Source organism: Rosa chinensis, chromosome 6 (genome assembly GCF_002994745.2).
Source record: "Rosa chinensis cultivar Old Blush chromosome 6, RchiOBHm-V2, whole genome shotgun sequence".
NCBI lineage: Eukaryota > Viridiplantae > Streptophyta > Magnoliopsida > Rosales > Rosaceae > Rosa > Rosa chinensis.
In genome coordinates, this window is record NC_037093.1 from 8,529,371 (window position 1) to 8,557,186 (window position 27,816).

The 27,816-nt window shown below is 37.4% G+C and overlaps 2 protein-coding genes across 3 annotated transcripts; one reads left to right on the forward strand and one right to left on the reverse strand.

The window, feature by feature from the left end:
* The first annotated feature begins 822 nt into the window (after window positions 1–822).
* On the forward strand, window positions 823–8,386 carry LOC112173735 (QWRF motif-containing protein 2). 2 transcript variants are annotated; one of them, XM_024311417.2, is made up of 6 exons: window positions 823–2,600; window positions 4,183–4,302; window positions 6,609–6,725; window positions 6,834–6,923; window positions 7,755–7,862; window positions 7,960–8,386. In XM_024311417.2, the coding sequence occupies exons 1-6, from the start codon at window positions 1,116–1,118 to the stop codon at window positions 8,023–8,025; spliced, it is 1,986 nt and encodes a 661-aa protein (XP_024167185.1). In that variant the 5' UTR covers window positions 823–1,115; the 3' UTR covers window positions 8,026–8,386. The 2 variants fall into 2 exon arrangements, 1 of the variants encoding a protein (XP_024167185.1); XR_005802064.1 differs by lacking the exons at window positions 7,755–7,862; window positions 7,960–8,386 and having other exon boundaries at window positions 6,644–6,725.
* A 1,605-nt stretch (window positions 8,387–9,991) lies between these two features.
* Window positions 9,992–11,064, reverse strand: LOC112173737 (LOB domain-containing protein 37). Its single transcript, XM_024311418.2, has 2 exons — window positions 10,750–11,064; window positions 9,992–10,658 (listed from the first exon to the last, which is right to left on the reverse strand). The coding sequence occupies exons 1-2, from the start codon at window positions 10,931–10,933 to the stop codon at window positions 10,210–10,212; spliced, it is 633 nt and encodes a 210-aa protein (XP_024167186.1). The 5' UTR covers window positions 10,934–11,064; the 3' UTR covers window positions 9,992–10,209.
* Between the last annotated feature and the right edge of the window lie 16,752 nt (window positions 11,065–27,816).

The following is a 27,816-nucleotide window of genomic DNA, read 5'->3' on the forward strand; positions in this document are numbered from 1 at the left end:
ATATATTAATATACCGTAAAACACTTCTTCAAAATACAGCATTGTATTTTGATAGAAGATTGAGGTATGAGGGTTAATTTCTCGATCCTAACTAGGTACACATAAAGGCAGGTTAGGTTGGTTTTCAGGATGTGTTGACTAGCAGCGTCCTTCAGTTGGATGGCCTTGGCCACCAAAATAAGAGTTTTTGTTGAGGTATTATGCTTCTTATGGCCCTGATCCTACATTCGGATTCTTATGGACTCATGAGAAGAGTGTCTTGCCACCCTCATAAATGACTCAAGTCATTCAGGTTGTGGGATTGAAGGCTCCTCTAACCCCTTCTTCGTCTATTTATGATGTATCTAGCAAGAACAAACTTTCTTAATTAGACGTATCTTTTATTTAGTACCATAAGTGCATGTTTAGTTCAGTTAACCAGAAGTCAATTTCTTTCCTTTCAAATCAATGTAAATTTAATATTTTACCGTCTTATTTTCCAAGCTTCATTATTCATTCCATAGAATAACATTTGTCAAAGGATGGAATCCCTTAAGATACTAGTTACCAAGGCTTGTATTTGGTAGATTCCATTATTAACCCAATCACTTTCCCTCCCAAGCATAGTCTAACAACTCTAAGGTGTCAAGTACTTCACTCTATACTAGTATACATGTACTAAAACATACAAAAGAAGGGCATTTCCCTTTACTAAATTTGTATTGTCCATAAACCAAGTCACATGTGGAAAAACCAGTATTAAACTACTAACACATTTATAATTTAAAAAAAAGAAAGTTGAGTTTAAGAACTAAAACGTAATTAAATCACCCATAACATAACGTTAACGTTCCTCCAAAGTTTCTCATCCCCGGAAAAAGCCCACCTTCAACACCCTCAACACTCCCCAAATCTCACCCCTCTCTCTGTCTCTCTCTTCCTCTACCTACTCCTCTCTCTTCCTCTCCCCCAAAAACCCAGAAACTCAAACACCCAAAATGCAGCTGCGTCTCCTCTTCAAAACCCACCTCTCAATTTCTCCGATTTCCTGAAAAAGGGTTCTCGGAATTCGCGTCTTTCCGCCTCAAAAGTTTCCATCTTTAGAGAGGCAATGTGAGCCGGGTCTTTTTCCTACCATGGTGGCTGCCATTTCCGACCCGACCCATCTCCAGAACCAATCTCGGCCGCCGCTTCTTCCCTCAGACAATGCCTCCTCCGCCGCCGCCGCCGTTCAACGACGCGTCGTCCTCCGCGGCAGGCAGGTCTCCTCCAAGTACATGTCCACTCCTTCTCCTTCTTCTTCAACCACGACTTCTACCTCTACTACAGTCTCCTCCTCCGCGTCTTCCAGGAGATGCCCTTCGCCGCTGCTCTCGCGGTCGATGAACTCGTCTCCGGCGCCGAATTCGGGCCCGAAGCGGGCCCAATCGGCCGACCGGAGGCGACCCGGTACGGCCCGGACCATACCGGAGCACCGGCTGAGCAATGCGGGTTCCGAAGTCTCCGCCGCCACCAGACTCCTCGTCACTTCCACCCGGAGCCTCTCGGTTTCGTTTCAGGGCGAGGCGTTCTCGCTGCCGATTAGTAAGACCAAGGCGGCGGCCGCGGCGGCAGGGGCTGCTCCGGCGAGGAAGGCCACGCCGGAGCGGCGGAGGTCGACGCCGGTGAGAAGAGAAGGAGATCAGGTGGAGAATTCTAGGCCCTCCGGCGGTGGTGATCAGCACCGGTGGCCGGCCCGGAGTCGGCAACCGAATTCGAATTCGGGTTATTCGAACCTGAATTTGAGTAGGAGTATGGACTGTAGTAGTGTGGAGAAGAAGAGTGTGAATGTGAATGGGGTTGGATCTGGTGTGGTAGCTAGGGCGTTGCAGCAGTCTATGATTGAGGAGAGTAGAGGATCGAGGTCAAGATCGTCTTTTGATGGTAGGTTGAGCTTGGATTTGGGGCATTTTGGGGGCAATGCTGAGGTTTTGAGGGGTGCTCAGCACAACCCAGATGCTAATAATGAGTCTTCTGTGCCGTCTGATCTCACTGCTTCCGATACAGACAGTGTTTCTTCGGGGAGCACTTCGGGTGTTCAGGACTCCAACAATGTGGCTTCTGCCAAGGCCGCACGAGTGGCCGCCCCTCGCGGCATTGCTGTGTCTGCAAGGTTCTGGCAGGAGACGAATAGCAGGTTGCGGAGGTTGCAGGATCCCGGTTCACCTTTGGCGACTAGTCCTGTGTCGAGAGCAGGGGCGGCGGGGAAGTATATGCAGGCGAAAAAGTTGAATGGGGAGAATCCTGTGTCGTCTCCGAGGACAGTGGCTTCTCCCATTAGAGGAGCTACTAGGCCGGCTTCCCCGGGGAAGCTGTGGACGTCTTCGTCTTTGTCACCTTCGAGGGGGAATGCTAGTCCTTCAAGGGTGAGGAATAGTTTTAGTGGTCCATTGAGTAGTGGTTATGCTGCTAGTACGCCTTCGTTTCTTAGTTTCTCTATTGATACCCGGAGAGGGAAGAAGGGGGAAGACCGCATTGTTGATGCACACATGCTCAGGCTTCTGTATAACCGTTATCTGCAGTGGCGGTTTGTAAATGCAAGAGCAGATGCTACATACATGGTGCAGAGAGTGAATGCAGAGGTATGGTTGTGGTATTATATTGCTTCATGATCATTTCTATATATGTTTGGTGTTTGTGTACTGTGTAGTCATAGATATTATTACCCCTGGTTGATCTATATTTCAACTGGTTCTTCCTCATTATATTATGTCTATCTAAGGTGGAGGTTTTGGATTCTATATATGGAATGTTTGGTTTTAACTGAATATGGAAAATCTGAAGGCAACATAATGGTTGATACAAATGGCATCAGATGTAATACAGGCATGAACTCTTGAATGAGGTGTGTACTGTCATCAGTTTTATTTTATAGTACTAGTGTGCTGGTGTCATTGAGAGTTGATACAAATGGCATCAGATGTAATACAGGCATGAACTCTTGAATGAGGTGTGTACTGTCATCAGTTTTATTTTATAGTACTAGTGTGCTGGTGTCATTGAGACCAATGGAATGGTTAGATTAGGAAACGAATCAACAATTTAATTCGTGAAAGTGCTTATAGTGATTATTGAGTTTACCAATTGCCTATAAGGTAGATAAAAAAACCTATGGAATGCTTTCACTTGGTATGCAATGAAGAGGGATAACCATCCATCCAAGGGGGAGTTCTTTTTGAGGTGTTCTCTTTGAAGATTACTTGATTGCTCTTTCTGGTTTTCCATAAGATGGAGATTCCATATTGTCATGTTTATGGCTGCATTGATGTCTTTTCACTTCCTACGACCTAACAAACTTATCAAATGAAACACTCATCAGCCAATTCATTATGGATGTCAGTATATGATTTAATTCATGTCTTGGGTATGTACAATCAGAAGCATTCATACTTGTCCACAAGCCTTTTCTTGTTAAAATGTTAATACTCTTACTTTGTAGAGAACCTTTCACTTGATGTCTTCATTTTAGTAAATGCTCATTGTGGAATTGACCAGACTTAATAGAGTGACGGGAGCAGAAGTTCAAATCCCTTTTTTTGTCTGGAAACACTTATTTGAAGTAGCAGTTGATGAGTTGTCTACCTATTTTAATGGATCGACTGTACACTCATTTGAAAAAGCAGTTGACCTTATAACTGTCAAAGTATTAGACATAACCACTCCATTGTGCATGGAATATGTGCTATAAATAATTATTGAAACCTACCCAACAAAATCCATGATTAATATAAAATTTTGGTAATATCTATCTCATACGTATATTAATTCTTCTTTTCCACCCGACAAATGAATCTGTGCTTTTCTGAACGTGTTCAAACTTTTTGACATGTATAAATTTGGTTGTACATAAGATTCTATGGTACATAGTAATCAAATTCATGCTTTCATTTGAACCACAAAAGAGTACTTGTACAGTTTGTTTAAGCTCTTTCACATCAAAAATTGATTAAAGTTTATTTATCTGTTCATCCACATATGAAAAAGGATTCTGTTGACAATTTCTGTTTGTCAATACTCAATAGGGTCACAACAAGTTAGTTTGTTCTGGCCTCTCTGGCTGCCTAATGCGTAAGATGCAATGAAATAAGTTAGTTGCTAAGCTGGTTGGGATTTCTAAGTTTATGTACAGTGCCATTTCTGAATTTTTACTTTCTTTGGTTCCAGGAAAATCTTTGGAATGCATGGGTAACTATCTCAGAGCTACGACATAATGTCACACTTAAAAGGATCAAGTTACTTTTGTTGAGGCATAAGTTGAAGCTAACTTCTATCCTCAAAGGACAAGTAAGATTCATGGCTTTACCCTATTCATAGTGCTTGATTTTCTGCTCCAAATGTATTTACATATCATTGACTGGAATCTAAAGTGTTATAGCAGCACCTGCCATTTTTTCTTTTAATGTAGTTAGCTCATTTGTCTAAAATATTCATGTTTAAATTTCGTGTTGGCCTTCAAAACTTTTCCTGATGTGGGCTTGTGGTTTGCTACGTACAAGTTTAGGGCTCTGAGTATGAGAGACGAAATTGATAACATTTACTGCTCTCATCAACCCAGTTCCCTATCTATTTTTAGGATTTTTATTTCATTTTGGGAATCAAAATCATATCTTCTACTTCCATGACTTCCTTATTAGAACTTTGAACTATGTATTCAAAGAAGTAAAAAACTGATAATGTCCTGTTGCTACCTCTGCACCCCCTGGATTTGTGTACTTGGTCTTTCTTTTGTTAAGCTATGTGGAATACTGAGGAGCTTGTTTTCTGAAAATTACTCAAGATATTGTGTTGATAGTATTACCTTGATATCCATAGTAAGTCAGATCATAATATTAGTACAAGTTAAATGCTTTCTGTGTTCTATATTTGGTCTTCCACATTCAACAAAAGGAAATATGTTGGAAGAATGTTCTGGCCACCTTGACCTCCTTTGTCCTATTACATCAAATGGCTGTATATTAGAGCTACCTTGGTGCCTATAAGGAATTAGTGTGTTTGTGTTAGCTTCCATTAGTTTAGCTGGAATCAAAATTCCTCATAGTATGATCGCATTACTTTGATGAACATAAACTACTCCTTATATGTCCCCTACAATGAGAATGGGATCTACTGTTGATGTAAATGCCGATTTGTTTCAAATTTTACTTTATGTTTTTCCTCACTTCATTTTTTCATCAAATCATAAGTTTATTCATCTCAAATTGAAAAGAGAAGCAAAAGAATTTTTTTAATTCCTTATGGAAATCTCTCCAACCAGAACAAGTTGGAACTGATGAAAGAAAACATTAATCTCAGACAAAAACATAATTGCAATTTAAGTCGTGCTAGTTTCTCGTAATGTGCAGAGGACTGCAATTGTTGTTCATTTGAATATTGATATTGATGGCTAATGGTAGTGATGATACTAGAAGTTTTATCTTATGATTGTGGGGGAACTTTACTTTTGTCTAGCTTAGGGACAACAACACTACTTTCAATTATGTCTCTTATCTAATGGGAGCTTGGCTTGTAGTTACAAAGAGAGGTGTTTGGGATATACTATATCAGAAGCGGAAAAATTTCTTATTGAAGCAATCTACCATGCTGTTTTCCATCGTCTTTAGGGAGGCATGTAACCTATGTCTTTTCCACTAAGAATACGTAATTAGAAAGGTAGATGAAGCTTGATTCATTATTAGATTTAACATTTGTTGAGTCCTTTTCCTGTTAAGACCCTAGGAAATTTCTCTTTCTTCTTCTTCTTTGGCAAGCCTTGACCGAAAAGATGGATGACTTAGTTGCTTAGTCTAATTATTAATCTTTGTATTAAAGTCTCATCTCCTGCATGATTGCAGTTCAGGGAAACCGTTTATTAGTGCCATTTCTATGTTAACAATTCTACTCTTGGTAACGTCAGTTGAGTGCTACCAATAAATGCTTATACACTCTAGACTCTAGAGCTTGTGACTTGTTGAAGTACAGAGTTAAAAATGTCAATATTCTTCTAAAAAAAAATGTCAATCTCAAATCCGTTTTGTCGAATGTAGAAAATGGAACACGAATCATTTATCTATTGCCACTGATATGGTTTAGTGCAGCATCTATAGGTCCTCAAGGTTGTACTAGAGAGTGATTTCATGTGTGGATAGTGGAGCTATGGTCCCTGTATATGTGTGTCAGAGAGAGAGTGTCTGTGTCTGCCTGCATAGTAGTTAATGTCCTTCAGCAAAATAATAATAATAATAATCTTGTCTTTCCGAGATTGTATCTCTAATCATGCAATGGAATCTGTTTCTTTGTCTACCTGAATTAGACTTTTACCTTGCTCAGTCTTATTTAAAAAAAAAAAAATACAAAAATACAAAAAAAAAATAATAATAATAACAAAAGAGAGTTATCCTTGCAGACTTTGATGGCTATGATTGCATTATGATTTTTCAAGTTTTACTTGATGTTTAAGCGCATACAGCTTCCTCTTTATTGAAAGTGTACTGCTGGTTTTGTTTTGTCTTTTGTCTTTTTTTTTTGTCTTATATATATATATATATATATATATATATATATATATGTCATTTTCTTCATATTATCAATGTTGTTGCACTTGGTGATTGTAGATTACTTATTTGGAAGAATGGGCTCTTCTGGACAGAGATCACTCTAGTTCTTTGCTAGGAGCGAATGAAGCTTTGCAAGCCAGTACCCTTCGTCTTCCAGTCGTTGGAAAAGCAATAGTATGTAGTTTCTTTTTATGCTAAATTATATACAGGGCGTAGTACCTAAGGCTTGAACCTGGGAGCCATTATTATCCAAACACTTTAGCATTTTTTACTTTATGTTAGGTTGACTTTCAAAAGCTGAAAGATTCTGTGGGCTCAGCAGCTGATGTGATGCAGGCAATGGCATCCTCGATATGCTCGCTTTCATCAAAGGTAATCTATTCCTTTTTGTCGTGACTCTTTTTCTGATTTTCTAGTTGATATAATTAATATCGTCTCTTTTACAAGAATAGTTCAACTACATTCTGATTTTCTGTAAGTTCATGTAGTACCAAGCTAGCATATAAATGAAGGGAAGATCAGAATGAACTAGGTGCTGGATTGGAAAAGAAACTTTTGAATTGGGTAGAACGATCACCAAAAATTTGATGGTTTAGTATATATAATATATTTATTTCTTCCCAGGCTAGATGAAGCCAATTCAAAAGTTTCTTTTCCAATCCCACACCTAGTTCATTTATGTAATTTTTAAAGTACCAGCTGATTGACCCAACTACCTAAGCAACAGTCACTTACCTCATCCAACCCAACTGGATAGAGCAGCAGTCCTGATCATGATAACAGCCAGCGAGACCCACATTCTTAAGTTCCTGCATAGTCCACCACTTATCATGTACATTGGATAATTCTAAATATGTTCCCTAGGATGACCAAAAAGTAAAAAACTTTTGAATATTCTTATTCTGATATGAAGAAAAGCAATAACTTGATGTGTCAATGTGAGAGAAAATGAAAGAAAATATGTCTTGTGTATGAATTGACATCAACTGGCATTTTGTGGACCTGAGAAGGTTCCTTAAATCTGCAATGAAGAATCTTAACGACATTATGACACCTTGATTCTGGTTAAAACACTAATATGATAACACCTAGCTTTCTACGCATGTTATGTATTCGTGCATGTTAATCTTTATAGATAAGCTTATACTATGCAGCTAAAGAAAGCTGTTTAGGAAAATATCTGACAGGAATTGTCATTTACAGGTGGAAGAAATGAATTCCTTGGTATCTGAACTTGTGAAGGTGACTACAACAGAACGTCTTGTGCTTGAACAATGCAAAGATTTTTTGTCAACGTTATCAGCCATGCAAGTAAGTCTGGTTATCAATCTTAATCATTTTCATTTTTCGTCTCTGAACTTGCATTTGTTCCATGTTTATTCATATTCTTCCTTATACATCATAACAGGTCAAGGACTGTAGCTTGAGAACACATATAATACAACTAAAACGTCTACCATTACCCACAGCCTGACTAAACGTGTGTAGAACTGATGTTTATTTGACTACTCACTCCTAATGCTAACATTACACGGAAAGTTTCTTTTTCCACCACGCGGAGGCAGCAGAGGTAATATGGATGGATGAAATAGCTAGTTTTGGCTTCTGAGTTTGGCATTTTTGGAACCTGTTGTGGTCTTCTCTGTCATGTATCTCATGTATGTTTTGTATCTGAAGAATACAGAAAAAGGGGCTTTTACCTCTTTACTAGTTAGCTGTATACAAGCACTCTTCGAAAATGGAAATGTATATGTATATATATGTAATGTCTCCTGGTCTCTGTTAAGTAAGTAGTTTGTGGTAAAGTTCTTCAATTGATCATATGCACTTGCCTCTTCCTTGTGTTTGATTATACATCATAATTTTAACAATGCCATACTCTTGAAAGTAATAGTAGTCTGAAACATATTGTGCTTTTTTTTTTTTTTTTTTTTTTTCTGATTGAGCAGTATATGATCTAGAAATACGGCTTATATAAGATCCTTGCATCACATCTTAGTTCACAAGGATTGAGATTGGAGATGGGTCATAGTGTTGAAATGGAGGTTCAATATGGTTTGGAAAAAAACAGAATGCTAGAGTCAGTCGTCCATGAAATGATAATGGAGTTGTTTTCACAATGACAGTATAGAAATCTCCATCAAATTAACGGTGCCTGGACATCCAACAACATTGACCAATCAAGTCAACGATTTTTATTATCAAATCTAAGGGTCGACAATCACTGACAAAGAATTAGAAGGGTAAGAACAATTTGAAGGGTTTGACTCAGTTTGACTGGTTAGGTCAACGACAACAGAGCACGTTAGGGTTCCGGCACATGCGGATAGGAGGGCCACCACTAACATGCTCCGGAAGGAGAACAAACCTAATCCAATCCAATCACTTCTGAGTTTCTTATTTAGGATTGAAATTTGTGTCTTCATTCTTCAACAATCAACTTTATTAGGTTTCTGCCGTTGTTGGACTGCAGAGGAAGGTCAACCCTATCCCATTTGGCTTCTCCAATGTTGCCGGTGAAATTTTTCTATACAATTAAGAAAAAGATATCTATTTGATGAGCTGTGGTTTGTACTTTGTTGATTATTTAGAACAACGGTTATCGCAATCGTAGATCTTATATGCTTAAATCTTATTGGCATTATGTGGAGAAAAGTGACCCTTTTTTTTTTGGCAAAAATAAAAAATAAAACCTAACATGTACCGCAAGGGTTGGAGTATATTGAAGATGGAGCTGGAGTCCATATTTGATGTCTCATCCATCTTTTAGTGATGCGGCGACTGACCAAATAAATATCAACTAGCAAAGTTGAAAGCTTTACAGAAATTAGAATCTAAATGGACCCAAGTGATCGATCTCTAAATGCATGTTCAAGTTCAACCAAAGCAACAAAGCATTGAGCATGCAGTGTTGACCTCTAGGCTTACCTAATTTGGAGGAAATTGGTCTGGATTTTGGGCGACCGAAAACGTGGTCGATTCTTGGAGTGTGCTGACATGTCCTGCACAACTAGTAGGGGAACACTTAGTGGAGCCATGGATTTTTCACATTAAAAAAAAAAAAAAAAAAACTAATTGTAACATATTTGTGGGATCGATCTCGTAATCTTATATGTTATGTCACTTTATTAGCGTCATTATTAGTTTTGATCATATAGGCATTTGAATTAATATTTCAATCTTAATTTATGTCCGAGATATTTATGGAAGTGAACATAGGCAACTACCTCAATCAAATTTCGATAAACGATGAAAGAGCTCTACATTATATGTTCTTAGCCTTACCCCATTGAAAACTTCTCATCTTCTTCTTTTTTATAATAGAAAGATATCCTAGAAATTAATTAAGCATATATAACTTGCCAAATCTCATCAAATTATTGTATATGCAAAAGGCCATCAAATAATTGTATGCATATTATGCAAAAGGCCATATCAAATCTCTAAAATAAAATAGTGTTCATTAGATCGAATCCCCACGATAAAAGGTCAAAAAACAACCATGCACAAGAGGTTGCAAAGTCTTTAAAATCAGCTGGGGTTATATTCATTCCCCAACCACATTTGTATCTTATTATTTACTAACAAAATTAAAGAAGATCAATTAGTAAAAATCGAAGAACATCGATCACATATAAAAGATTTATTCCCAGACGCCTCAAACGAATAGTCTTAGAAGCCTTGTTCCCTCTGAATCATTAGTAGTACAATCTGCCGACGACGAACCACTTCTTGACAACATCGTCGTTTCTGAGCCTTCCACAGACGACGGCGTCGCCGCTCTATCGTGATCATCTCTATGCAACTCCGACGATGCCTTCAAGCTAAGATCAAGATCAGGCCGTTCATCATCGTCGAAAGCCAATGGAGCCGGCCTCTTTTTGGTCGAGTACTTGGAGGAATAGCGCTCATCCCGCCGTTGTTGTCGAACGTGATGAATGCCACGACAACTGTACTCGGGAAGTGGCTCCAACGCGCCGCCGCTCAGCACCTTCTCCACCGCAGCCTGGCAGACCTTCCAGTTCCCAGCCAAAAGAAGTCCCGTCGCTCCGTTCACCGGATTTATAGTCCTCCCTACCGCCTCAAACAACAAAGACTGAAACAAAGCTAAAAACAACAACAACAAACATCATCATCTATGTTTTTTATATGTAACTTGTAAACTGATGGAGTTGGATTATATATCATGTTGAAATACCTGGTCTTTGGCTTTCGGAGACAGCGTTGATGAAGGAGAGGAGGCCGGCGCGGCCGAAAAACTTGGCGACGAAAACGGTGGCGTGAGCTTGAGCTTGAGGGTCTTCCATCCACTCTATGCATTGACGTAGCATGCAATTCTCGCTGCAACCCTTTCGCAAAACTCGGCATCCATTGCAGCTCATCTTCGCAGCATCAATAATAATTATTAATTTATTATTATCAGAATTGTATATTCCGATCAACGGACGGCGACAGTGTAGCTTAATAATGATGAGCCCTCGTTTTTGATAATTGAGATGATGTGGGAGGAAAGTGTCTTTGCGTGGTGAGTTAGGAGCTTAACTGTATGTATATATAGAGATAGTGCACTCGCCGATAAAAGTTATTCACCCACCACAATTTCCTAATAATAATTTGTCATACACACTTTAAAAAAAAAAAATTTGTCATACACTATATATGTTAGTAGTACGTACCGTTGAAATAAGCATACTTTCGATATATATAATATTACATCATTTATATATAATATGGATCATGAGACTATACATATCCACTTATTACATCAATTATTATAAAGATGTGGCTATTGACACTCTTTGTCTACTCACCCCACCCTACATTATAATTTTATCTCAGAAATTTCCTACTCTACCCTTATTTATAATTGGGAATAATATAACTAAGAAAAGATAATACAATAATAGAAATTGAAAAACCAACCCCCATTGAAAATCACATACATGCATGAAAATCCTCCAGTATTGCATATTTATGGTACCATAGGTGGAATGGAATATTAAGTAAACAAAGTAAAACAATCTTACATCAAAATATGTTGCATAGTATTGCCGATTTGGCAATGTTTGTCAAACTGTTGGAATTCTTATACATGAAATTCAATCAATTTAGGATTACTTAAAGAATAACGCAATTAAGAAGAATTTAATTAAGAAAAGTTTATAATTAGAGGAGTACTACAATTTCAAGAATGACCAAAAATCCCATGTTGTGATTCTCTTCAATTGATCTAGATTTTGATGTTCTAGAAAACTTGTTCATAAATCTGCATGCAAAGTTGATCCCTAAATTTTATGGTTTTTCTCTATTATTTTCTTGATTAATTATGAACAGGGATAAAATGGAATTTGAACAAAATAATGTAGGGTGTACTAAGCAGACTGTAGGGTGGCAATAGCGGCACCCTTATTATAATCAGTCCTCGGTAGCTGACGCACAATATGACTAGTTAGCTGACGCACAATATGACTAGTTATATCAGATGTTGTTATATTTTAGTAAACAAAAGACACGGTGATTCAGTAAAGGAGCACGAAATTTATTTTTGGACAATTCTTAGATTCACCCTTAGGATGAACGAGCATATTCACCCCCATTGTTGATTAACATACTTTTACTAAATAAATTTATAATCCAACGGTCCATATCTTAAATTAGCCTTTAAAGATCATCTCTGTAAAAAAATCAATCGAATTAGAAATAATTTAATTATCTAATTGAATCAAATAAATGAATGGTTCTAACAACACTTACTACTATTATGATGAACCGTCCATGTATTTCATAGAAATAAACAACTAAAAGGTGTTCAATTTGATTGGTTTTTTACAAAGCTAATCTTTGTATTAGGTTATACAACACGAATGGTTGGAATAGAAAATTACAAAGTTATTATGTGTTAATTGCAAGAGATGATGAATATGCTTATTCACCCAAGGGGTGAACCTAAGAATTGTTCTTTATTTTTTTTTCTTAGACAATAATAGTGTCTTGTTAGAAACGTATGAGATCTGGAACTTATCAAATAATCGTAACATATATAGCCCTGGTTACTTGCTAGGGTTAATTATGGTTAAGTTACCTCGATCAGATAGGGTGGTTGAGTGCATGGTGTTGACTGTGTTGATCCCTCAGGTTGTTTGCATTGGGGCTAGGGCTGTCAATTCCGACACGACCCGATAACACGACTCGAAACCCGCACGAAATAAAGCGGGTCAACCGTGGGTCAACCCGCCGTGACCCATTTAATAAATGGGTCGGCTACGGGTCAACCCGCCAACACGAAGTGAACCCATATAACCCGATTATGCTATACTTCTTCTTGAAAGTTTGGATGTTAGGAGTATTTGATCATAGGATTAGACAATTTGAAATATTTTGCTTTATAAGTATTGGATTTAATTATTTATGAATATATATAATTATTTATATCCTTCTTCTTGTGGAGTTTTTAGTGAATTTAATCAATTTATGTATTTTTTTAGTTAAATGGGTCGCATTGTTACTTAAATGGGTCATTTTGTCTAACACGACACAACATATTTGTTAAATGGGTTAAGCGGGTTGGAAACGGGTAACCCGTTTAATAAATAGGTTGGGTTTTGATTTAAATTTTTGACACGATTATTAAATGGGTTGGGTTTGAATTTGGGTTTAGATCTTGCGACACGACAAATAGCTTGACCTGACACGAACCGAACCCGACACTACCCATTGACAGCCCTGGGGTTGTGTTCCAAGGAACTTGGTGATCACGTACGGACGGCTGCGTGTCCCCGCGCAACAGTTGTGAATTCCCAGTTCATTAATTCCTCCACCGTCGGATATATACCTCTCCATGGATATTATCTACAATCTATTATCAGATTATCGTTCTGTTTCTTTCTATTTCTTTAATTCCTGCTTGTACAACCTTGTAGCTATCTTGTACTACTCGAAGGACTCTTCCATGTAAAGCTAGATAGACCAAGTTTATGTTTTTGGTGTTCTTACTTTTTCTTGCGGTTGGAGTAGAGTGCCTCAACAAATTCCAAAAAGAGTCTAGTGCAAGTAATTTATTAAAAATCTGTTAATTTGTTCACAACAATAAAGCAGTGGGGGTCTAGCTGGATTGAATCTAACCCTCCAATTAAGTTGAGTATAAATGTGGATCCATTCTCTTTGGAAAACCATTCTTTATTGTTTTACACAAATGGTAGAAGAATCTCCAACTTTCTTTTTCTTTCATAACAAAAGGTATGATTTATTGTGTCAATGGTTTAAATTACAAAAAACCTATTTATTTTACCAATCGGATAAATAACAAAATGCGATAATGTTCAATTTACTTGATAAATTGTTATAACATCTTTAAATTATTAAATATTTATAATTAATTAGGTTATAATATAGAGTTGCTAAAATTAGCGTATTTAATGCCGGTCCAAAATTTGAGAACTAAACTCTAATTATGTTCACTAGCTAGGAACTCTATACGATAATTACTCAGAAATTACATGATTCACATCTTATTATGAGGTTTACAAGCATAATATAACCTCATACTTGTAGCTAGGACATCAAGGAAATTCAGTGGGAAAGCTAGGTATCAGGTATGGGACTAATAATTGATAAAGATGACGATGGGGACAAAGTAAAAGACATTGAAGTTATAGTCGCGACTCGGCTACGTGGCATCTTTATCCTATTAGCTAGCTAAGACCACGTTAATTATATCATAATCTCCCACATAAAAGCCAACAAACTGATCATCAAAGTTTGTGGAGAATGGGATTCCAATATACATTTTACTTTTCACAGCTCACTTTAATTTGGCTTCATGCATCTCCCAATGTAAGGCCACTCTAGTAGTAATATTAGGTTATATTTATAAGCAAAAGGATGGGACACCACTTGGCCGTACATATAACGACAAACCATATGCATATGCTACCTCATGGAATAATATATATATATATATATATATATATATATATGTTTGTGTGTAATTAAGAAGATTAATTAATTAAATTAACTAACTAGTTAAGGAAATTTTCAGGATAAACTTATTTTTGCAACTACTCCATGCACCAATAAAGTTGGAAATGTGTCCTTTCATGAGTTTGAAGGACATATATAGTTTGGGAAGGACAATGGCCAAGATAATTTACATATTGCTTTCGTTTTCCTTATCATCCCCAATTACTTACACAAAACAATTAGCGACTTCTCTATGGAAGCTAGAAAATGCACTATTCCCTTTCAAATGAAGGTTAGGCTTACCTCCTGGTTATTTTCACCAGCAAACTTGTATAATTGTTCTCAACACGATTTAAATGTCCATTTACATAGTATTCGTTTGTCTTTTTTATATAAATGGTTATAACCCCTCTTATTGTTTAGAAGAATTCATTACACTCAGGTTATGATCGATGGAAAATTTTAATAACGAAGACAAAAAAGGATTTGTAAAATAACAATATCCTTGAATCAAAGACTACTGATACACCCGTAACTATTTTTTGACATGTGATTGACGTAGGTAATATAAATTGTTAGTTTAGTTTAAAATCAGTAGAGTGTAGATTAATTCAGAGTTAAGCTTTCCAACATTTCAGCAAACCAAACTATTGAACCTTAAATCCTAAATAAGCAGTGAATCAAGCTCTGTCATGAGATTATATATAGAGGCTTGAAGTGAAGAATTAAAATGTGGATTCACATCTGTTTAATCATTTTTCTTTAGTAAGTAGTGTATATAGGGTTGTAATTTAATTCCGGTTCGTGTTATATTCACTGTTTTTTGTTTTTCTTTTGTGAACGAGAGAGGTAGATTTATAAAAATAAAAATAAAATAAAATAAATAAATAAACAGAAAAGGTGAAAAATTGAAATAAAGTGCAACGTCAAGGATAAAACGTTGTTTGACAGAAAAAGAGTGCGTCAAGTAGCAGGACCGCAACACCGCTAAACCAAACATAAATTTGTGTGTACAAAATAAATAAATAAATTATATATATATATATATAATTTATTTTTCTTCTTCTTTTGAGACCACCGAAAGTCAATGGCCTGAGGTGGTTGCCTCAGGCGCCACCCATCAGGGCTGGACTTGTGGTGGATGAGATACAAATTAAAATATAATAGTACTAATCACATGTCAAACAACAATTTATCAAACACGTACGTATTTTGTGCGACATTGTCACATATACCATGTGTCAAATCATATCTCAACGGATAATGTCATTGATTAAATGCTGATAACAATGCTGCATATCGTGTATTCCTCTCTATACTATCTGTGGTGAAGGAAAACTCTCACCGTTCACACGGGTGCGTTCGGGAACACAGACCCAAGTGGTGCATGGTTGTCGTCAGCTTCTAAGGTTCAGTCCCGCAACAGGCGGGTAAAAACCCTAGGGCAATGACGGAGCTCGAGCGACGTCCATAATGCCCGTGTTTCAATGATGGAGGATTGCTCGTATAATGAGTCGTATTTCATGCATTTTCTTCAAGGACATGGAGCAAAAGAGATTTTTTATGAAATATTTCACTATTCGTAAGCTAAGAGAGCATGTAGGACGTAGATTCAATGATGTTATCATTGTTATGAAACGTTCCGTCTCCACCACCACAAGTCTAGGGTAAAGGACCAAACTATTGTAGAAGCTAGGTGAAACCCTAGCTTTAGCGCATGTATTTGAGGGTTCTGAACTTCAGACATACGAGTTTACAGCTCATGAATCACATATTCTTACTATATACCACCGGATTGAAGGCAAAGTGTAATTTTCTTCAAGGTTCCAACAGAAAAGGAAAAAAAAATGGTGAATTGTAGTGACGGCAAATCCATTGCCAATGAAGATCCTTTGTCATAAATGTGCTGTAATGTTATCCGAGTTCTGTCTTTTGTGCCACCGGAAATCGTACGGACCAATTAAGCTGTTTTGGCAGAAACAAAGCTTTTGATCAGATATAGATAGACCGATCCAAAACACCCATCAATTCCAGTACAACTAGGGGAGGTTAACAGCAACCTAGTTTATTACACTAATCGTTTTAACTACTATAAAACTTCGGATAACTGCTTGCCGCGGCACACTTATCTGACCCTTGTTTTGGCTGGAATCTGATCTTAGAGAGATGCAATCTTTGATCCTTTTCTTGGTTTCAACTGAAAATATGTCACCATGTATATAATGCCCACCAAAAAGCCAAAAGCCAAATTCCACATGAGGAAGATGGATTCCGAAGAAAGCTAATTCCTAAGACGGTCGATCATTTCTATGCTAATAGAAAGTTAACCGGTTGAAAAGTTCAGATTTTAGATTAGTTTGTAAGGTTTTGTCGATGCATGCATCAGGTTGTCAAACCTAACAAATACTAACGTTTCTAAACAGTTTTAAAGTCATTAACGGTACACTGTTATCTTTGTTATTACAAAGTCAATTGGACAATTACGTAAGCCTTAACGTTAAAAAATCCATCAATTGGGAATGCATGCAATTTTTTGTGAGAAATTTTTAATACTTTAGATATCTTAACTGCGCTAATTCTATCTCTTTATAGCCTTTTTGGTTTTTATTTTTTTTTCAATTACAATTCATTGGCTTTTCGATGAGATTATGCTAGCCAGATCGATATAGCCATATAGCTAGGGTTCTATTTGTGCTTATGCAAAAGCCGAGTAATGAGTTAGAACTTCGACTAACTTGGGTTCGACCCCATGCTCTTACTTGGTCCTTATATACTCACAACATTAAGCATCATAACATTTAAGCCCAACATTCGAACATGTGACGATGTGAGCTCAAAAAGTTTTACACAGATGTGTAAGTTGCAGGGTTGGCTCTGACTTTTGGAAGACCTGAGGCGAACAATTGAAATGAGGTCTCCAAATGAAACTTGAATACAATTTTATTTTCTTCTTCAAATATTACTACTTAAAGTAAACAAAGATGCTAATGAGAAACCTTTTCCTCTCTTTAGCCACAATCTCCTTTGCGGTAACCCTAGCAGCCTAGCTTTCCCACCTTGTGATAGCGATCAGTTCTATAGTGGCAGCTTTGGCCACTCTTCAATACCAGGACATCTTCGTTCAATCTCTCTCTATGGTTGCTGCAAGAAGGTCCACAAGGAACCTTATTATGAGATGGAGGTCGAGTCTTGATCTCTCTCTCATCCCGTCACTGAGGCCATCAGTCTCGTGCAAGCCACCAGCGGGACAGCCTCCTATTCATAGGTGCTCCGACGCAGTTAGAGTTGCAGCGATACTCGCGGTGTTTGCGAGATATTGTAGGCGTCGGTGACTTTGTTGGGCAGGTCCTCTTGGCCTGAGTTGCAAAAACTGTTGGTGGTCTCTGGCTATGTTTGGGTGACCTGGGTGCTCAAATCATTGTGAATTGAAACCCATGCCGAATTCTGGATGAGTTCGTTGGAGGAGGCGACGCGACTGCTTGCTTTGCTCTCATTCTATCCGGATCATTGTGTTCTTATCTCCTGGCCAGGCGGCTCCATCTCGTCTTTGTACAAGAACTCGGCTTGGATGGAGTTCTACAACAAGAAGGGCTCCGAAGTTGGTACCTCATATGGCGGTGCCGTCGTCTTGGGGGCTTCCGGCAGTCCAACTAGGCTTGATGCTGAATAGGCCTATTGGGGCTGGAGCCTGGTTGGTTTCTGGGATTTGACTTTTGGGTCCAAAAGCTCTAGTGAGTTGGTTAAGAGTTCCTTCCCCAATGGAAAAGGGATTTTAATTTAGTTTGTATGTTAGCCTATAACTATGCAAAACTTGCTCATTGTTGAATAGGCTTACTTGAATAAATGAGGAAGACATGTCTAATGAGTGGATCTATCCTATGTACCACTGTGGCTTCACCACAACTTCTTATCTGTCTATAGATGGCAGTGGAATGATATGTAATTGTCATTCTAGCCTACCTTTATCAATGAAAATCTATATGATGATGTTTATTCAAAAAAACTACTTAAAAGTAAAAATATGACCAAGAATAATAATAAAAAAATCATATAAAATATGGTTAAATATTGTTTACTCTTAAACTTTTATCCAAAAAACACTTCAGTCCATATCCTTCTAATTTCACACGTTTACTCCTTGTACTCTCAATTTTGGACCAATAGGTCCATTGCGTTACTCTCTGTCCAAAAATTTCGTTAAATCGCTGACGTGCAGTCTTTTTTGCTATAAAATGTCCACTCTACCCACACTTTTTTAAATTAATTAATTATTTATTCTTGAAGAGTTTTTTTTTTCCTCCTGTTTATCTCTCCATCTATTGGATTCCGATTTCACCTCCCTCAAATTGAATTGCATTGCTAGAAGAATCACTTCCCTTAATTAACTTTTTCACCTTCCTCAACTGACCCAAATTCTTCTCAATTCCTTTATCCTAACCCAAATCACTACCACTTTTCTGCAATTCAATCCTTGGGACAGTTTTGGGTCAGGCGATCATCATCTGTGGCTTCTTCACAACCTCGAAGGTGGAGCAGCTGTTTGGAGCTTCGAATTGAACCCAAAATCGAGGTTGAAAGAGAAGATGATCCGATCTGGGGAGGAGACGACGAATGTCAGCTGGTGGGCTTAGGGTTATTACAGGTTGGGACTATGATACTGCCACAGTTCTTCATCTTCTCCATTCTTTAATTTTAAAAATTGAATCAATTTCTAATTCATTGAATCGAACAAGAAGGAATGGTAATCCAATCATTCTAGGTTCATTGAACATGCCCAATCTCTTGTTGAACGCACTGTTTTGTCCGACCGTGGTTGCCAGAATCCCGCTCCTCATGATTCTAGACCGTGGTTGCCTGATCCGGGTTTTATGATGGTAAATGGTATTGTTGTTTAAATTGGTAATTGAATTAGGCTTTTTAATTTGTAATTAAATGGTAGCATCTTGCAATTGCCCTGTATCTAGTTTCTGTTGTTGCCGAGAAAGGCCAGGTTTGGAGTTTGGTGACTAATTGCTTATTTGTTTTGTCAATTTTGAGTTTTAGTTTCTTTGTTGCTATGTCTGGAGGAAGTGATCATCTTTTGGGTAGTTTTCTAACCTAGCTGCTCTCCTACGGTTTCCTCATAGACCTCTCGTCTCCGACAAAATTCCCAAACCTATGGCTGATGCCACAAATGGCCTCGCAATAGTGTCCTTCTTCGGTGCATTTTGCGTCGACTTGGGGTGTGCTGGCGGTAGTCTTTTCCTTTTTTTCCTTCTTCTTCTGTTTGCTGGTAGCGGTAATGGTGGAGTTTTGACAGATCCAGTTTGGGATCTGATGTTGGCTCCTGCTAGGAAGCTGGTGAGAGGCACATTTGGTGAGCGTCTGATGGTTGGAACTTGCATTGTCAACGTCGGTGGCGGTGGATGCGAGATCAACGGTGGCTAGTTTGCCGACGAATGTGGGGCAACTTGCGGTGGTAATCCTGGACGGTGGCTCAGGCACATGATAGTGATGGCCTTGCGACGGTGCTAGCTTGTGGTGGCAGAGACTGGAGGCCTGAAAGCTCTTTGAGGAGGCTGTGGGGTGTCCATATCTGTTTCAACAACTTGGGCTTCATGCTCTCCTCCTCAGCTCAGTGTTTGGGCCTTAAGGGTTGCTAGGGCTTCTCTGGATTGGACTTTTGCCCATATTTGGGTCTTTTGGGCTGGACTTTGGATGTTGGGCTCCATGTGGACTACCAATTGGGCTAAGGTAGACTGGAGCTTATTATTTCCGGCGGTTCTAATGAATGAAGATGGAGTGGAGGGTGTTATATCATTCTCTACTCCTTATGTTATTTGATTTTGATCTTTGATCGCAAAGACCAGTAGCTCTGAGGTTTTTTATTCCTGCTTCGGAGTTCCTAGGTTTTTGTTTGAAATAATGGTGCGTGAACTTTCTAAAAGGTGGGTGTACTGGGAGTATGTTGGGTTCTTGTTCTTGTTTAAAATAGGAGTCTTAGGGTGCTCTGAGGAATGATTCTTTCTGTCGACCCCATAGGCGTGTTTCATTTTTGTACTGCATGCTGAATCTATATAATGGGCTGACCTCTTTTGATCCAAAAAAACAAAATGTCTGGAGGAAGTGTTTTAGTTTGTTTGTTGCTCAGTTTGGAATTTCAATATGTTGGAAACGAAAATTGAAAGAGGACAATACTATGGCGAGGTTGAAGAAGAGAGAGAGAGCTGGAAAAAGAATAGCTGGAAGAAGAAAAGATAAACAAAAAAATATTAAAAAGTATATATATATATATATATATATACATACATACATACATACATACATACATGCATGCATGCATACATAAATGAAGGAAAAGAAAAAAGATTATTTAAAAAAAAACTGAAATGATGGTATGATAGACATTTTAGCGGGAAAGGAATTGTCACGTCAACGATTTAACGGAATTTTTAGACGAAGAGTAACGGAATGGACTTATTGGTCCAAAATTGAGAGTACAAGGAGTAAACATGTGAAATTAGAAGACAAGGACTGAAGTGTTTTTTTGGTAAAATTTCAGAGAGTAAACAGTATTTAACTCTATAAAATAAATATAGATAAGAAATTGAGTGTCAAATACTAAAAAAATTAAGGTAAAAAAGCATGTGAATTAAAAGTATAAACCCTTTAGGGGTGGTGCTATTCACACACCCTTTTTCTCTATTCACACATCTCTTCTAATTTTCTATTACTTCAATTCAATCTTTTTTATAAATTAACCTAACTACCCTCCCTTGTAAATCTGTTTATTTTTCTTTTTTCTATTTGGCATTTCAATCGTGAATCAAACATCACTATACAATAAATCAAATTTTTTTCACCTATAAATGAAGGAAAAATAATACGTTTATTAAGTGGAATGACCTGTATTATTAGACAAAGAATATGCTTCCCAAGTAATCACCTTCACCCAACTGAATCCAAATTGTAAAGTATCAAACTCAATGCTTGTTTGTTTATGACTCTTAATCCAGGTGCATCATCCTCAAATAAAATAATAAAATATGGAATCAACGTTTTATCCACTTCAGCCACAAGCTTCCACATTGCAGTTGATGATGTACACAAAATTTGGAGATGATCTACATAATATTGAATGCAATGAGTTGCAATCTTCGTGTGGGGACAAAATTATGTTCTACTAGCATAATATAGTAGAACAAATCATGTTTATAATCATAAGGCCATCATTATTAGGCTGTTGTAAAGTTTTATGGTTGCTCAATGGATTCAAATACACTAAATAATTTTAGTTAGAAGCTTAATTAATAGGAATAATGGATTCAAAGGGGCTCGAATGATCACTAAACTCTCTTTTTTTTTTCCATGTCTCCATTGCAAATCAAATGTAAAATTTTCTCAAAAGATGGGTTTAAAGTTTCTTGTTTCACCATGATTAAACTTCAAAGCATCATATTAGAGAAATAGAATGACTATGCTACATAAGTTTTTGATGAAAAGGAAAAGAGGGAATCAAAAAGAGTTTTGAAGTCCTCTATGCCTGCGGAAAAATAAGGATTCAGGATTTGAGGATAACTGACTTGCCAAATAGAAAAAGAAAAAAAAAACATAATTATAAGGAAGGGTAGTTAGGGTAATTTTTAAAAGAAAATTGAATTAAAATAATACAAAAATAGAGGGGGTGTGTGAATAGCACCACCCAAAAGAAAAGGTAAGCCAGAGTTAAAAAGGCATATGAATGACCAACTAAAAGGAAAAAAAAATAAAAAAGTAAAAAACAAAACAGGGGAAATTCAAGGTCACATCAGCCACTTACCACTACAATAAAACCATCGTAGATGTAAATGATGACACAAAATATCATATACACCTTTTTAAAAATATGAGGCTCCTTGAATTGGAGGCCCAAGACCGGCCCTGACACTTAGTATCATTTGTTCTAGTGGCATTCATACTTACTTTATAAGTTTTAAATTCAATACTAATTGTTGTACATTCAGTTGGATTGGAAAGTTTGACTTCAAATCAAAATCTTTTAAAAGTTACACTACTACAAAAATCGAAACACGCAACACTCATCACACAACAGAACTAAAATTTGTTGTTGTGTGTTAACACAAACTCTATCATACAACGGTACAAATAAGTTTTTGTTGTGTGAATGTAAGAAAATTGAAAACTTTTTTCTTAGGAAGGTATTGCACAACTGAGTTAAGAAGTTTCCGTTGTGTGAATGTGAGGCCTAGATGGAGGGAAATGAGCACATAATTCCCTCCCAGAAGGAGCTCAATTTGAATTATTCACACAACCGTTTTTTCTATATCTGTTGTATAATGAATGTTGCATGAACTTTGAGAAATCCTCTAGGTACACCTAGTGCAAGTTGCACAAATTTGCACAACAGATTGTCATAGTTCTGTTGTCTGAGCATGGAAGCAAATTGCACAGCGCGGCAAAACTAATTTAACTCAAATGAAACGAGTCACAGGAGGCAAATTTTCCCACTCAGCCTGTTTTGTAATCATATACCTATACAATGGTCCGTTAATTTTCTGTTGTTGGAGAAACTTGAAGTCTCCCACTAAAGTGATAAACAACTTATGTAGTCTTTATTGAAATCAATAGTCTCGATCAAGTTCACTCCACCTTTCTTATGCCACCTCTCGTTCATCTTCTTCTTCTAGTATCTTTCTTCCGTTCCTAATATCCCTCTTTCTGTCCCTCTCTCTCTCTCTCTCTCTCTCTCTCTCTCTCTCTCTCTCCAAATCTCCCCCAAATTTTTGATCTTTGGCCCTAAAGCTTCAACCTATCTTGAATCAACCATGGATCTGGCCCCGAAAGAACTTCAATTTCTCTAAATCCCATACATTCTCCGAGAATCAACCTCTCCCCCCAAATAGTCCCCCAAGATCTTCTACCTCATAACCCTAACCCCCAATCCTAGCCCATTCTCTCTGAAGGTAGTGTTCAATTGGAGGTTTTTCCCTGGAGGTTTAGCAATGGCGTATTCTATATCATCAATCTGCAATATATGGTTTTTCGACACTCTCTCTCTCTCTCTCTCTCTCTCTCTCTCTCTCTCTCTCTCTCTCTCAGTCTTCCTTCTGGTTCACTCCACTTTCTTCCTCGATATACCGACCCAGATCCCCACATCTCCTCCACCTGGGTTCACTCATGTTTTACTTTGCCGATGGATTCTGATTCTCTGACCACCACATCGCTCTATCCAATAGGGAACGAATCCCTTTTTTTTTCCTTTCTATTGAAACTGATTGAATTCCAAGTATCGATTAGCAATGGCGGTGAAGCAAGGGCTCCACCGAAACAGAGCCGCCAGATCTCATTCCCTACTGCGGTATTTATATTCGTCTTGTTGTTTGGTTGATTTTCTTCGTCGGCCATGGCCTCTACAGCTCCGGTTGGTCCTTGGCTCCCTTTCAATTTATTTACTTTGAGAACAGTGTGTGTGTGTGTGCGCGCGCGCGCATAGTTAAATGATTCTGTGGAATTTAGGTTTGCATATCTCAATTAGGTTTCACTTTGGCTTTGCAGTTGGGGGAAAAAATTACCTTACTTGCTTGCAATTGCTCTCTTCTTTGCTTTAGAGAAGCAGAAAGAGTGAAAATTGAACGTCCTCTTGTCAAGATTATCTCTGAATCAGGAATACTACTTTTCCTTCTTCTTCTTTTTTTTGGCTTTTTGAGTTGTGAGCAATGCACATTTGTTACAAACTTTGCAAGTGTGTTTTGTGTTTTAAGATAGTGAGTATATGAGTGCACATTGCAGTATTAGGATAGAGAGTTTAGCTTTGTCTCGGTACTTAGATGGTCAAGTTTTGAGCAGATTTTGGTGATTGACAATAAATTGTGGTTTGTATCGACAACTATATATGTATATATCTGCCTCTGCTTCTAGCCTACGTTGAGGTCTTATTATGTTCTTGATTATGCATACCGTGAAACTTTTTCTTGACAGCTTTCACTTTCACCAGAAGTACGTGTAACTCGTATTATCTTGGTAATGTAGTTTTTAGCATGTCTTTTTCATACCTACTAGTTTTTAGCATTTGGAAGGTATAGCTTTCTACTAAGATATCATTTAAGTATGTAGACTCTGTTTTGCAATTTTTTTTAACAGATGTTTTAACTAAATCAACTCACAATTTGAGCTTCTTGTTGGATTTCAATGCAATGGTTCAGGGAAGGGCACACAAGGAGCGATCTACTGATCTAGGTTTGATTGTCAAGTATCCATGTCTACAGATATATTTAGATTCCAGTATGGTAATTAGAGTTCCTACCAGTAAGGTTACTAGAGTTCCTACCAGTAAGGTTACTAGAGTTCTGATTCATGGGCGTGAATTCTTATTCTATATGTCTTTTATTTCTTTGTTTTGGTAGCCTAGTGTAATTAAAGACACATTGAATGGTTTATATGCTTCGTGATTTAGTATTGTCATTTATTCCTGGATATGAAAGATTTGTTGATTAATAGTTTGGATTTGTTAGACGTAATGATTTTCAAATGGTCATGCTAAAACAAAGTAGAACTGCAGGATATACAGTTGCCACTTTTAATTTTCTCTTTCTCTTTGGGATGAATAAGTGACCATGCCTGTTGCTTTTGTCTCTGACTACTTATAATTCCAATCTGAAACAGCTATGCATGGGTTTTCTGCAGAATGCATGTTAGCTAATCTTTGATTTGTAGCAGAAGATATAATAGGTTTGGATGCATGCATGTGTGAAGTTTGAAAATTGACTACTGATCGAATTAGATCTTCTTTGACTGCCATTCTTCCATTCTTCCTATAAATTGCTGCAAATTAAAAGAAATTGTTTTGGTTGATGGGTCTCCAAGACCAGGTAGTCTAATACAAGTGTCAAAGCAACTTGATTCCTGCAGAAAACTGGGTCTTTTGAATTGAGTTTATTGAATGATCCATGGAGAAAAGCAAGCTTCTGTGATGAGAAATGAGCTAAAGATGGGGTTTATCCATCTTTGATGAAGATTCAGGTACATTTTCTGAAAAACCCTTCTTGGAGTTGAAGACAAGTAATGAAGAAAGGGATAGGAAAAACAACAATATAATAGTCAATTTTACAATTCTGGGTACAATTTCTTTTAAGTTTCTATTCTTCTCTTTATTTTTGTTGCATCGAAGTTGGATGAGAAGTGCCATGTGTGAGCTCAGATAGGTGGCACATGGTTTTCTCTAATTTCCAAGTTTTTCAGACTGTAACCAACCAATACAGGGAAACTAGGGAGGAGGGTTTTAGGTTTTTCAAGAGAATCAGTTACAGAGTAAAACCACTCTGATTGGTGGTAGTTGTTATTAGAAAAAAAAATGCAGTCGTTTAGGATTAATGGGGACTTGGGAACGGTGAGTCTCTCTGAAGAGAGAAACAACCCTTTCAGTACCAGCCCTTCAATTTTATAAACACTATTAAGAAAATATATAATATATCTTCTTCTGCTCACTTTGCTTCCTCTTTGCAGACTAGTTAATTAGGTGAGACCTGCTCCTCAAATCTCAAAGCACACTACAGCTTAGATTCATACTGGCTGCCTTTCGATCTACTTCATGCCCTCCTTCCTCTATTTCATGCCGTTTTCATAGAGCTAGCTTAAAATAAAGTGCTCTATACTTTTCTTTTGAAGTTCTAAATATTCATATACCTAAGCTATAACAGCACTAGAGATTTGAAGATTGTACTTTGTTTCTTGAAAAGTCTTTAATCATAGATCCTTTATTTTGCTTATTCTGGACCTGAAAAGGGTAATCTGTCAGCTTTCTGCTATAGATATTTTTGTTCAATCATACAAAGAAAGCTTGCTCTCCTCTCAAATTTAGTTTAATTGTTTTTTGTTCTTGCTACTTAGGCTTTTGTGGTTCTTCATGGAGTTGAAAAACATACTTGAAGATCAAATGGCTACCCCTTTGTGGTTCTTCAGATTCCCACCACCATTGATTGTGGTTCTTGCTCCATTGCTTATATTGGTGGGTTTGATACTGGGCTTTGGTTTCTACTCCATCTTCCTAACATCTATAACATTGATATTCTCAACTCTTTTCTTCACATGTTCCAAGCAAAAACCTGTTCTGCTTGAGAGATTAGTTGAAGAAAAAGTTGTTCTTAAGTCTGATAATGAAAGTGCTTCTATACAAGACAAGGAAGTTCAAGAAGCAAGTATGAACAATGAGGCTCCCAAATACTTGGTAGCGGCACAAAGTTCAACACCAGATTTGGTAGTAGAAAGTGCATGCCTTGATGACTTATCAACTAGTGAGGAGTCTGAAGTACTAGACTGGCCATTTGGAGACAATGTGGATCAGAGTTCAGATTGCTCAGACGGTTCAATCTCCGACGAGAAAAGCCTCATCAAAATATCCCTCCCCAACGGATATTATGTTGGCCATGACAAGGAAGAAGAGTACATCTTTAGTCTGCAACAGAAAATGTCAGGTTTGTCACAGAAGGCCATTTTCCAATAGCATACTTTATTTGAGTTCTTAGCTGAGATCAATGAGGAAGAAAATATGATTGAAATTGACATATCCATGGGCTCAATCAAGTGCTCAAGGTTTGAGATTGAAGCTTGATTAAAGAGTTCAAGGTGCTTTATTGTTGCCCAAGTTCATAGGTAGTTATTGTTTGATCTGCTGATTTGTGCCTATCATTGATTGTTGTTTGGCAGGGTGATGCTGCTGGGTATGATGTAGTTGTTGTTGATGCCATGCATAAAGCAACCTATGCAAGTAGAATTTGTCACTCGTGCCGACCTAATTGTGAAGCAAAGTAAGTTCTATTAAATTTGTTCTTTTAGTCATCGTACCGTCCTCGTCCCACCATGCATATAGGGAATTTTACAGAGCAGTTCGAAGTTGTGATTTTGACTAGTAATTGTTACATCCCCATGATATATGGTGCTGCATCTAGTTAAAAGTTCTTTGTTGCTACTATGTTTTACGGTTACCTTTTGGCTTGTACGTACTTAGCGCTTTTGTACTTTATGATGTTTAGATTATTTTATAGGGGAATTTGATTTTACACCCAAATTGACACACCTCTTTTAGAATAAACCCATCCATAAGAGTGTTTTAATATACACCCAAACCAATTAATTAGATTTATGCAAAATAAAAAAACCTATTAAATAGATTAAATAATAAAACCCAATGTTGTTAAGAATTACTGAATCTGCCACTTTCAAATTCCCATTCACCTATTAAATAGGATTGATAATAAAATTCAGTAATGTTGCTGATGGAAGTCGATCATGAAACGGCTGCCCATAGACGTCGCCCAGAATTACTCAACCC

Excerpts from the sequence above, each read along its gene's own strand:
- LOC112173737 (XM_024311418.2), bottom strand. The coding sequence starts at position 10,933 with ATGAGCTGCAATGGATGCCGAGTTTTGCGAAAGGGTTGCAGCGAGAAT. Across the intron at positions 10,659-10,749 it reads CTCCGAAAGCCAAAGACCAG|CTTTGTTTCAGTCTTTGTTG; the intron begins GTATTTCAACAT and ends TGTTGTTTTTAG.
- LOC112173735 (XM_024311417.2), top strand. The coding sequence starts at position 1,116 with ATGGTGGCTGCCATTTCCGACCCGACCCATCTCCAGAACCAATCTCGG. Across the intron at positions 2,601-4,182 it reads TGCAGAGAGTGAATGCAGAG|GAAAATCTTTGGAATGCATG; the intron begins GTATGGTTGTGG and ends CTTTGGTTCCAG. Across the intron at positions 7,863-7,959 it reads CAACGTTATCAGCCATGCAA|GTCAAGGACTGTAGCTTGAG; the intron begins GTAAGTCTGGTT and ends ACATCATAACAG.